Source organism: Centroberyx gerrardi, chromosome 17 (assembly GCF_048128805.1).
Source record: "Centroberyx gerrardi isolate f3 chromosome 17, fCenGer3.hap1.cur.20231027, whole genome shotgun sequence".
Lineage (NCBI taxonomy): Eukaryota > Metazoa > Chordata > Actinopteri > Beryciformes > Berycidae > Centroberyx > Centroberyx gerrardi.
The window spans coordinates 26931508-26944576 of record NC_136013.1 but is presented as its reverse complement, the minus strand read 5'-3'; the positions used below and the strand labels follow the sequence as shown (position 1 = coordinate 26944576).

Sequence of the window (13069 nt, the reverse complement as noted above, 5' to 3'; positions counted from 1 at the left end):
TCCAAGCCGGTGTACAAGAGGAGAGTGCAACGCGCATATCTGGTGCAGCGTTCAGTCTATTTCTGTCATCAGCGGGTTGAATGTGACCGGTAGCAGGGGTCGGTTCACGTCCATCCTCATGCTGGCTTCCCTCACGGGCGGTAGTTTGGCTAACGTTAGCTGTAGTCTGGTCTTTAGCTGGGCCTTTCTTTTTTATTAGCCAAGCATCCATTTCTTGTGGCTGGCTGCAGAATCTGGCGGAAACCGTGAGTGTGGTAGAAATACCAACGAGCTCCCTCATGTGGCTCAAAGGTGTACTGCAGATATAAATCTTAAATAAAAGACTATGGAAGAAATTCTGCACATTTATTTGGCGACCCAAATAAAATCTCCTGCGACCCACCTGTGGGTCGCGACCCAGTCTTTGGGAATGACTGCTCTAAGAGGTCTGCAAAAGGGGGTTTATGGGAAATGTGGTCTTCATTTTAAGAAACACTAGCACTAACAATACTTCTGTTCTGAGATAGAGGCTACTAATCATCTCAACCATGGTCTCATTATTTTAGGGTAATATCAAATAATTTGACAATGATACATTGATGTTTAAAAAAACACTACACAAAGCAATTTTGATAACAATAGAGTATCTTAATAATGTCTTTGTAGACTTGATAAAAGGACACATTTATGTCAAAAGAAAATTCAATTTTCAAATTTATGAAAAAAAAAAAAAGGAAAAGCCCTGATTCGTTCCTGGAATGTGCAAGGCGGTTTGAACTTTGGGGCAATTCAACAGGTCCTTTTGGGCAAATCAACAGGTCCCATTGTCACCGGATCAAATCTCCTGGCCGACTGGTTAAGTCGGAGTATTGTGAGTGAATAATTTGTTCTACCAGGCCCCACCTAATACCATGTTTGATCAAGGCCCTTATCCTCCAATTACCCCAGTGGAGCAGCTCAGTGGACCAACACTACAAGACTTGGCTGTACTCCCAGGAATAGGCATGTGTGTAATCCTTCTGAAACTACAGCTTGTTACTGTACAGTAAATAAGACTTGTTTTTGATCAACTTACAATAATTTCAAGTAGGGCTCAAAATGACGCCATACAAGATCATTCAACCTTGTAAATACTAACTAGACCCAGGTGTGATGACCACTGTCCATGTTTTGATGTTTTCAAACACATTTTCTGCATAGACCAATATAATCATCATCAAGGAATATAGCAAAAATGATGCTGGAATTGTTATATTCACTTCAACAGATACACATATCAGTGTTACTGTAACGCCTTTGCTTTTGGGACCCGCTACCACTCAAACACCAAGTGTACCTTCATATTTCTTCCACCAAGGGGCAGCAGAGCTTTGAAATTACTCCACCCAGAACTGAACTTTAGCATTCTGCATCAAATGACAGGCAAGCTCACTAAAGCCTAAATGTCCCTTCAGCCTATCGCGCTTTTTCTAATTACTGTTATTTACTGTAGCATTAAACATAGTTTATCAAACATCTATTTCATTTGACTAGAAACATTGCAATTCCCCTGAAGTATAAAGTGTTAAGAGTTTTTGGGGGCCGAAAGGACAGTGGAAAGTCATCATGTAGTAGATTTAATCAACAAAACGCACAAGAATTTAGCACAACCTATGACTAGAGTTCAGCCAAAATAGTGGCAAACCATCTCTGTGCAAGAGAGATGAACAGAAAACCACACAGTTTCCAAACACAATCATCTGTCACCTGCACCTCCCTACTCTGTGTTTCTCTGTCCTTTGTTTTTTACTGAATGTTTACCAGGTTGGCTTCTCAGGATGGAGCCAACTCCCTCTGCTGGCTCCCTGGGGTCACCAGCCTTATCAATTTCTGAAGCTCTGTGGACGGATGACAGGGCAACAGCCGTGCACCTGTCAGCAACAGTAATCCCCTTGGGGGTTGAGAAAGGCCACTGCCAGTGGAAAATGTCTCCATGCAGAGAGCAGACCTCATGTTGTAGTTGGTGACATACAGTAGGTCCGCAACCTTGGCGGATGCTTGCCGAGGCTCCTGGGTAGGAATCTCTTAAAGCTCTTGACCTCCTGTTCAGTGACCTCAACCTCGACCATTACTTTGTGGATGAAGCTGTTGACTTGCTCAGCCACTTTGTATGTGATGTTGTCGAGCGCAAAGGCCAGGTCATCCACTATTGGTAAGTGAATTTAATATAGGTTCCACTGAAGGCTGATTCTGCGGGTAGCTTTTGAAAAAGAATAAAGAACTTGCCCACTCAACTCAGAACTCTTCTTCATGCCCTCAGGGTGCAGACTCTTGTGCATACAGATTCAAAAGAAGGAGGAAAGTCTGCACTGCCAAATGAATTACAAATGTTTATTGTGACGCACAGCAGCAAAGAAAAACGTTTGTTCCTTTGTCTGCTTTTTTGAGCTTTTGGAAAAGGCAATGATCCCCCACTACTGTACAGTGTCTTTTAATGGCTATATAACACAAAATGTTATGAATTGAATTGAATGAATGAATGAATTGTTCTTTCCCTTAATTATTTTGAGGTGCATCTACTTTTGGTTACCTGTGGACATAATCTATTATATCTATCCTCAGAAAAATGGAGAGTGGCAGAGAATGAGCATCCTGTTTATATCAAAGACAAGTTCCCAACAGAAATGTATCGAGTTTGTGTATGTGTTTACATAAGTATGTGCATGTGTTTCTGTCTATCTCTCTTGCCATCCCTGTAGAGTTAGTTAGTTTCACACCCACTTCCTTCCTTTTTCCTCTGCTGGTCGGTCAATGACCACTTTAAACTAAAACCAATGCACAGAATTGTGGAATAGTGTTGATTGTGTCTTCCACAGTGCTTTCTCCTTAGTTTCTCCTTAATTTAGATCTACTCTTATTTTCCAGCCTCATGTTGCCACCAAGATTCAGAGGAGGATAATATAGAATTGGGTGACCAGACGTCCCCGTTTTCCAGGGACAGACCCAAGTTTGGTGCTTTGTCCCCCAGCTGGCACTGTTCCCGGAAATGTCCCCAGATTTCCCCCTCTCCAGACGGCATTACCGGGGGAGGTCAGGTGATTGGTAATCACAGGACCACAGGAATTTCACCCTGTCCAGCTGTCTGGATGGATTAGTATTTGCAGCACAACGTTGGTAATGTAATCTAGTACAATGCATGATTTTAATTCAATCTAGAGGGCATGTATTACATTATTTCTCCCATAAATTACTATGGGGACGTATCATTTCTGTCCGAATTACAGAAAAATGCAAAGTATTTGCAACTTATGGATCACATAGCATTGATCTGGACGGTACTAGTATTGACAGAGGATGTGGGAGAAAAACAGATTATTAACATTTACCCACACAGGATTGAAATCACTGATTTATTCCGGTAAAACTATGTTACCAGAACTCCTCTGGTAATACTAATTGTTAGTGATTGTCAGTAAAAATTCTGGCACATGAACCAGAAATGTCCCCGGGTTTATTCCTCAACATAGAACCCAAATAACTGTCATTCAAACTACAGGCCACTAAAACAGAGTGTGTGTGTGTGTACATGTGTATAAATGTGAGAATGTGTGTGTGCTAGAGAGTCTGAGCAACAGAGCTTCTCCGCACTGCCATCTCAGGTAATTCTCACTCCAGTTTCTAATTGCCACATGTATCAATTGCATTGTTTCCCCAGGGCAGCTAATCTAATAAATCAATCAGGCAGGGAGAGACAAGCCTGCGTGTTATTTCAGCTGAAACCTATACAAGTCCCAGTTGTCACATCTCCCACTGCACCAATTACACTCAAAGTCAATTCTGAAACTTTTATCTGGAAGTTGTAAGAAGCTAATGAAAGCTTTGAGCTTTGAGATGTGGTTGGTTTCTACATATTTCTCAAAACTGATTACAGGAATACATGAGGTTCTTGGGAGATTGTCCCATTGGTCAACTTACCCGTTAAGCAATGAAAACATAGACACCAAATTAAAATTTTTAACATGTCAGTCTAAACCACACCCACTTCCGGATTTAATTTGCTTGATTGAGCAAAATACTGGTGACAAATCCTTAAACGTAGATGTGCCCAAAATGCACAACGGCGCACATGCAATTGCAGGCTCACCTTGCAGCTCCTTGTTTTTCCTGAAGTCTTCAAGGCACTGAAGGCTCCCTGGGTTCTCTAGTGCCAACTTGTTGTTGAGGTATAAAAACAGGAGGATCATGAGGATGAGGAAGAGTCCGATGGCCGTCAGAAACCCCAGCGCTTCTGGAGAGACTGTGGGCAGAAGACACAGATGGAAAAATGGACAGAAAGTCAAATCCTCAACTCTGGTGAAATGTCAGTGTATAGAGTATAGAGGCCAGAAGAGGCTGCCAATCTTCTTTGTGAAGGTCTCATTTGTTTACGGTAATTATACTATTGTCTAAAAATAATGTGGTAATGATTAATTGATATTAAAGTGCTACACGTAGCACCTTTAATGGATAATTTCTGTTTTTCATGCAATATTCTCTGGTCTAAGAGTAGTCTAAGATCCAGGTGAAACTGAAATGCATGGTTCTGTTTTCCAGTGGTGACAGAAAGAGTAAAAACAGCCCTTGCCACCCCCTTTCAACTAACATCACACCAAGAAGAGATGTGAAAGACAGAAGCAGGTAGATTGAGAGGCCAGAAGAGACAGAAAACGGTGGATGAGAGAAGGAAGAGGAGAGAAGTGACAGCGAGAGAGAGAAAGAGGTGTCACAGTGGAGACACAACCTGTTGGTTGCTATGGCAACAAGTTCAGGTGCGGCGTCACTCCAGACACACAGGCAAGTCAGATCTCATTCAACACAACACTGACTGCCACAGATCAGCAGATTTTGTTTAGATTTGTGAAGCAAAAAAAAATCCCATTTCAACTGGTAAAAGACTTTGAACTGCTGCGACCTTCAGAAAATTTTGCTTTTGTGACCACATTTTATTTTTTTACTTTTTTTTTTTTGTAATCAGAATGAGAATTAGCAGTGTGGCCTTGTATTGCTCATCCCTAACGCTTGAGTCTTTGCAAATGAATGCAAAATAAAATAATTTCACCACATCAATAGAGAAATGGCCATTCCAGGGACTATGTCAAAATGTACATTTACACCTCATTGCCCTATGGTCAGAAAATAAAAACAAGACTAGGTTGACCTAGTGCAAGCCGGGCCTGTGATGTCTCGCCTCCTCTTGGCTTTCGCACCCTAGTATACTGTAGTATACTCTACTGTCCTCTGCATTGTAGTGATATACTATATAAGTGGCATTTTGTACAATTTTAAAGACCCATTCACATCTAGAACGATGACTAAAGATAACTATAGCTATAACAAGATTTAAATCGTTCTAAGTAAATAGAATGTCTGTGTTCACACTACAACTATAACTATAAAAACATCCAATATGACAACTATAACTATATTGGTTCCATCTCAGAGCAAATTTTTTTGGATGTAGAGACAACGATAAAACATTGTCAATCAATCAAAATAAAGTTCCCCAAAAGGAAGGGGTGGTGTTATCTTTTTAATGGCTATGACCAGAAGGTAACGAGTATTGAAAACCCGTTTAGCCATGGTGAAGTTACAGGTGTTTCTTTCAACATGGAGACTAGCCTCTTCAATCCACAGTAGATGTGGTTTTCAGAGACACCTACTGGTAAAGAAATGAACAGCTTCACTTGGTGACTACCATTAGCTGTGAAACACAATACAATAATGTAATGAAAGCGCAGTAAAAGAGCATGATTGATTCTGCCAGCTCCTCTCTCTTTTGCTGCAATTCATGAACCCAAATCCTTTGGCTATGTCGTTATTTACTCTCGAGAGCGAGTAAAATAAAAGCATGTCGGTAAGTAATCATGCTCCATATTTTCTCTGACTATTCGGCGCCGACGATATCGTTGTAGTGTGAATGCTTGAGCAACACATTATAGTTTGTCGTCATCTTTATACTTGTCGCTCTAGGTGTGAATGGGCCTTAACAGTGCAAATAACACAATATCATGTGTGCCACCATAACTGTGTAGGTCTTGACGCCACTTCTCGCGCAACTTTCAACAATGGGTAGTCAGTCAGTCAGTCAGTCAGTCAGTTAGTCAGTCAGTTAGCTACTTTCACTCATCTAGGCCGGTCCCATGGGCCCGGCAGAAGCATGGGTCACATAACCAACAGCCACAGTCGTGTATCATGGGATGAAATGGAAAATGCTATTTCCTTTTTTTGTCAGTGTTGCAGTAGAGATTTGTATTCACAGTCTAACATGCAGGTAAGATGCTTACATATCTTTTCATTCAAGTTTGGGATTGAAAAAAAGCAAACTTGGTGAGAGAGTGTGTGCACCATTGTGCATTCTCTACACCAGGGGGATTTGGATGTGGAATACAGCAGGAAGGTAAAGGTAGACTACTGCAAAAGAACAAAAAATGTAGGCTGCACAGTACAATACAGCTGCCTTTGACTCCACTCTAGGCCCACTCATGCTGGCATAATTGAGAGTGGTTGTTAGAACATGTTCAAACAAAGTTTTATGATGGTAATATTTAGGATTGCAAGTAATGCTTCAAAACACCATGTGTGGACCTGTATTATTTGACTGCAATTTCAAAACAGAAGTGAACCAGTAAGGGGTAAGTTGAAACAAAGCATTAAATTATAATATGCCCTGACTATAAATTACATGCATTTAACACTAATTTACATTTTAGTAATCTGGCTGAGACTCTTATCCAGAGCGATTTACAGTGAGTGCAGCAGCAGAATAATAGATCACCAACATTACCAGCAATCAATAGTAAGGAGTACTTATGTGAGAGATGCAGTGCCTTGACAGTATTCTTGTGAGCATAGAAGGATCATGTAGTGTTAAAAGAAATAAAATAAGAGCTAAGAGGAGAGGTAGAACTGATTTTTTTGAGCAATTTTAAGAGGGAAGTGGAGAGGCAATAAAAGACCGTCGGAAGATAATGACAGATTTTGGCAAGAAAGTGTGAAAGGGGTCATCAGATTTGACGATGATGTAGTGCTTCTGTTACTCGTAATGCCAATAAATGCCTCCAGTAATTGACTATACTCAGTCACATTCACAGTGATCAACTTTACAGCCTGCAATTTTGCAGTTGTTTCAGTCCCATTACTGTGTATTTATTATTTTCTTGTCAAGACTGAGTGAAATGGGAAATTAATTGCTAGACAGGAGAAGATGTGAATATTTAGCTTGTTCACATGTTAGAAAAAAAAAATCTATCACTGATTGTCAACAACAACTTGCATACTGGTGGTGTACGCAGAATTTTATAAATCAGAGAATAAATGTGCATACGCAAAATTCCACCTTTTTGCATAAACAACTTTTTAGGGGTGAGTTTAGGTTTGAAAAAAAGTTTTATATCTATATTAAGTTTCTATACACGAGGTACACAGTATGTGTCGTAGTGTGAGCTCAGTGAACAAACTTCCCCTCAAAGCCTTGCTAAGTGGATTAGTAGCACAGTAAGCTCTGTCTCACATTTATACACACACACAGACACACACTAATCTAAGATACAGGGCCTTGAATGGTTTTGAGGCTTGCATTCCCTTAGACATAACTACCTGCTCCATTATGAGAACAAGCAGCTACCCTTTGTGCCTTAACAATAAGACTGTTACATATCAACGGCCAGGCTATGACTTTTTCACACTTATAGTGACAACCTCCACTGAAGTGGTGCCTCCCACAAAGGCTTACAAAACCAATGAGTGATGTTATATAACCCCTGACCTCCCATTTCCAGTTCATGTTTGACCTCGCTTTTTAGTTCACACAGAAGATCAGATATTGAGTATTTCTGCAGAAAAGTGCTAAATATTTTCTATAATTCGGTGGCTCTCTCCATTGAATTTGATTGGGCTGTAATGAGCCTGGATTACTGACAGTTCTGTCACAGTAGAGGTGGGAACAGGCAGCAGCATCCCACGGGAATGCCTGTCTGCTCACAGTGTAACAGCTTTTCACTGTTGACTGAATTATTCACAGCACAGATGGAATGGGATCCTGTTCTGTATAATTCCCCTACTGGCTCAAACAGGGAAATAAAATTCCATGACAGATGTACCTTAATTTGGCAATTTGACACTTTACTTTTGACTTTCTGACTTATGACTGCCACTTCTTTTGGATACTATATCGACAAACTCTCCATCCAGGCTCTGTTACGCTCTTTTCACTCCTTTTCAGCTTAGTCAAAGATAACAGTCATTCCACTCCATTATGTGAAACTGCAAGATTTGTGAAAATGGATTTCTGCTCAATACCCTATATAGTGGCTTCTTATCAAGTTCAAGTTCATGTATTTATATAGCCCTTCATCATTAGCATGTCTCAAACGACTTTACAGAGAAAGAGCCTTGCTAGATCTAACTGATCAACAATCAACCAGAGAAAAGAATGATGTAACACAAACTCAAGGAAGCAAAACAAAGCACAAGACACACAATAGCAATAAGTTCAGCAACCTAGCCTACCTGGCATCACCAAACTTAGACCCTCAATGCATACAAGGAAAAACTCCCAAGAAAACATTATTAGGAAAAAAAAGTAGAAGAAACCTTGGGAGGGCCAAGTCAATGAAGTATCCCCCACTGCGACGGCTGAGCATGCAATAGGTGATGGGACAAAACAATCAAATGGACATTAACATGGACAATAACAATGAAATAAGAAAACAGATGAGGCAAAGAGAAACATTATCCTGTATTATCCACTATTCAAGTTCTTTAGTCACAGAAACTGTCTGGCAATGATCATGATCTATAATAAGCCAATGTCCACAAGGATGTTTCGATGCAAAAAATGAAAGTTCTTGTACAAGGTCTCGATTTAAAGAATGATCCAGGATAAAATGTTTGGAATGAGTGAAAAATAATGCAATTAATTAAAAATGAGAATAAAATAATAAAGCAGTATGTAAATGTGACTCAAACAGAACAAAGGAGCATGGTAGGCATGACAGTTATGGTCCAAAGTGACTGCCAGCACTCATCCTGGCCTTAGACACACCTTAAGTCTTTATGGTGTCCTCTTGCCTGCAGGTGGTGCAACACAACTGACTGCCATTTGAGCACAGATACAAAAATCTTCACTTCTGGCTAATACCACTTACTTGAACTAATCTCTAGGATAAAAGATAGCTTAAGTGTGCTTAGGTTGGCTCAGCATGTTGCTTTCACCCCACACAAAGCCATGATAGCACTGAGAAGAATAGCCCTCGAGTCTTTTTGAGCGCGGCTAGAAGATGACAGATAACACAAGAGACTTTGTCATGGACATGACTACAAGTAGGGAGAGCACAATAATAAGAGAACAATAATGGAGAGAAACAAACTCCAGGTCTGAGCTTGTGGCTGGCAAACTTATGAAATACAATACTGTCTCCTAAACAGCAGTGAATGAGTGCTCTGTCCAGAGACTGGCTAAAATCAAAAGATTTTTTTCACAATCTCCATCCCTACCAACCACGAGGATGAGGAAATTTAGGTCTGAAGAGTGCGCAGTTTACTGAAGTCATGTGACATGATAGAAGTCCTTCAAATTTCAAAAATTCTATTTATCTCTCACTGACACTTGGGGTCATCAAGATGTGAAGTTACCTAAGGCCGTGTTCACACACAGCGTTTTTTCCCCAACTGCCAGCGCCATTTTCTCATTAAAAGCAACGGGAAGCGGCCGCAAGGCGCACAAAAGGCGGCCGCTCCCGAAAAGCGCTGCAGCCGGCGTTTATTTCGTCAGAGCGGAGCGCTTTCAAAAGTTGAGAAATGTTCAACTTTTCAGAAAAGCACCGGGTGACGTGAACCGCTTTTTCTCAGCCGACCAATCGCGATAACGGAGACGTTGCCGTTTCCCATAGCAACAACAAATATGGAGAAAGTGAAAGTGCCGGTGGAGAAATTGTACGTTGTAATAAGTGAATTTCCGTTACCGCAACAGCGATCGTAAAGGCAGTGTGGATTATACTGGATGTTGGAAATATCTGGTAAGCCTTTGCTTGTTGCACAACACTGTTTTGTCTGATAGAAGAGCTAACCAGCTGGTTACTGATCTAGCAGCTGCTCAGCTGACGTCAAATGACGTTGTCATGATCCGCTTTTTATTTCTCCTCACAAAAAGCGCTCCAGGCAGCACTTTTTCCACACAAGAAAACGCTATGTGTGAACGCAGCCTAATGCTACGGAAGCGAAATGCATTCACTTGAGAAAAAAAAAATTGCCCTGTTTTTCTGAATAAACGAGATAATTATCTCAGAATTCTGAGAAAAGTTTTCATGGAAAAAAAAAATTCTGCTTTGTTTTTCCGAATTAACAAGATAATTATCTCGTTAATTCAGAAAAACAGCATTTAAAAAAAAAAAAAAATTCTGCTCTGTTTTTCTGAGATAATTATCTCGTTAATTCAGAAAAACAGGTCTATTTTTTTTCTCAAGTGAATGCATTACGCTTCCGTATAATGCGGCTTCAAAAAGCACAAGGTAATAAGAAGTTCAAGTTGTGGTGTATACAGTTTGGGTTGATACCTGGCTGATGTGGCCATTGATGTGGATGAGATACCCATAATGAAGATAGAGAAGTTAGTGATTAGCTCAGATGTTGGAGAATGGTTAGTCCCGCATTGTCAAAGCAGTGCAGCATTAACTCCACCTTACTTAACAGAGGAATACAAGTTCTCAAAACTAAGACTTGAGTTGACACTAACGGAAGTGAAAGACAGTAGTATAGGACCTGAATTTGTGAGTTGTCTACAAGATGTGTGACTTGGCCAATTACACAATTGTCATATCACTGGGCATAGTTCAAGAACAGAATGACCCTTCCTTCACACAGATGAATGGGCCATTGTGTTCAACAAGAGGAAGGCATGCAAGTTACAAAAAGATTTGTGCACAGCACACCATGAAAAGGACATCTAGAACTGACCAAACAGAAGTAGCAGGTGTTCTCACCCCTTAAAGAAGCCATTTCTATTTGAAGCATAAATTCCTTGTCTCTGGTTTGCACTGGGGAACCTTGCCTGGATCTTACAATCTGCATATTTGCCTGAAATCAAACTACAGTGTTAGCAACCTTGATATAAAAAAATTCATTCAAAAAGTCATGAATATTTGCTGGCTGACTTACAAAGAACTTCACAGCATGAAATATTAAAGTAGTGTTTGCACTCCAAATAAGCCTTTTGCTTCAATTAATAAAGACCATGTTTATCATTTCATTTTACTAGTTATAATCTAGAAAACCAAGAAATAACATGTCTACTAACTAGGGCTGTAATTTTTTTTTTTAAAAATCCTCCAACAAAATCCTCAATTTGAATAAAGTGATTCATCGGATTAAATATGAGTTAGTCTTTTTTTTATTAAATCAACTTTCTTTAATGAATATAACTCGTCAGTTTCGTCAACATAAATACATGTAGGCTAATCCAATATGGGCATAAAATAATGATGAAATAATAATCGTGCTCTTAGGCTTATAGCAACATTATGCTATGACAGAAATGGCAATAAACAATGAAAATGACTTTTGCAAGCTGACTTAAACCAAATATGTTAAAACAAAAGATATATTCACAATTTTTCAAGTCTGTCTTAATAGTCAGGTACCGTAAATCCTCTAATAGTGGCCTGTAGTCAATTAAAAGCTGGGTCTCCGATAATGGCCGGGGGCGTGGTCAAGGGCGGATATTTCATTTCACTGTTGGGGGGGACAATAAACAGAAAAATTTCTCAAGAGCAATTCCTGAAGGGGACACCAAAGGTGCCGCCAAAAGTACTGTTGTATTAAATGTATATAGAGGTCCATTATGAAACATTTCCATAAGCACTTCATTCCTTTCTTATGAAGATTTTATCAAATTGCCTTTGATATTACTGGGGTCTTTCTACTTGGCGTTTCGGTGCACTGAAAAATGATCGGATGTCTGTTTTTCTTTTCTCTGCCATTTTAACTGACCTGGCTGGCTGACAAATAGACACACACACACACACACACACACACACACAGCATGCAGGTTATTTACAGTAGTAGGTGAGATGCAACACCCATTAACTGAACTAAAGCTAATATATGCCTAATTAGATTTTGTTTTCCCGAAAAAGCAGATCTCTAATGTTTTGCTGTCAATGTGTAAAAGTCCAGAACGCTATGAAGCCTACCAGAAACGTACTTATATTTAACATAATGTTTGTTGTAATTATGTCTTTTTTATTAATTAAGTCTTCATTTATTTCCAAAATTATGAACAAAATAACATAGTGGCAGCCATTTTACATGCAGTAAGAAAAAAATAATATACTTAGAACCTAATTACATAGGGTAAGTTAATCTTAAATATTATATTATAGAAATATTACTGTTACCATCTACAAAAGATAAAGTATTTTGGTATGAAATCCCGCATTTTAATTTAACCAACTATCCTGTATCATAAATACATGTCTGGCATTTGTAACAAACCAAACCGCTTGAAATCGGTCGAAAATTCAGCGAGTTATGATGATTTTAATTGTGGACAGACCTCCTGCCTCCATACACACACATGCATTAGGAGACGCGGCTCTGTACCAACACGCTGACGCACAAGATTCAACCGCGAGGTAATGGAACAAAATGTAGTCTGATTACAATTGTGAATGTGTTTTATTCTATTGAGTGGTAGAAGTAAAGAAAAATGTCTGACACATCCTTTGTTTTAAGTTAACCTCAGCTACTTACTGGAGGTCTGCCACCACTGACACACTTCCAGAGATCCTCCACACACACTCGTACCGAGGGCTAATGTGTGTGTGTGGGGGTTCGGGGAGGCAGGTAGGCAGTGGACCAAACCACTGTGAGGCATATGAGAGAGGGACTCAATCTTTCGAAACTTAAAAACGCATTGTTTTGCGTCTATAATTAGCACAAGTGCTTTCAATGCATATTATTATATTATTTAAAATTATATAGTTATGTTTACAATGATATATTGAGGGGGACAACTCTCTGTTAGTCCCAGGAAGGCGGGGTCCGGACCCCCCTGTCCCCCCCGTGATTTCCGCCC

At 39.8% G+C, this 13069-nt stretch overlaps 1 protein-coding gene across 1 annotated transcript in view; it reads right to left on the bottom strand.

The window, feature by feature from the left end:
* syt14a (synaptotagmin XIVa) overlaps nt 1–13069 on the bottom strand; it is a 53608-nt gene that overhangs the window by 25044 nt on the left and 15495 nt on the right. Inside the window, exon 4 of the mRNA XM_071914275.1 lies at nt 4103–4255. Coding sequence (XP_071770376.1) covers nt 4103–4255 — 153 coding nt within the window. The remainder of the gene's footprint in view (nt 1–4102; nt 4256–13069) is intronic.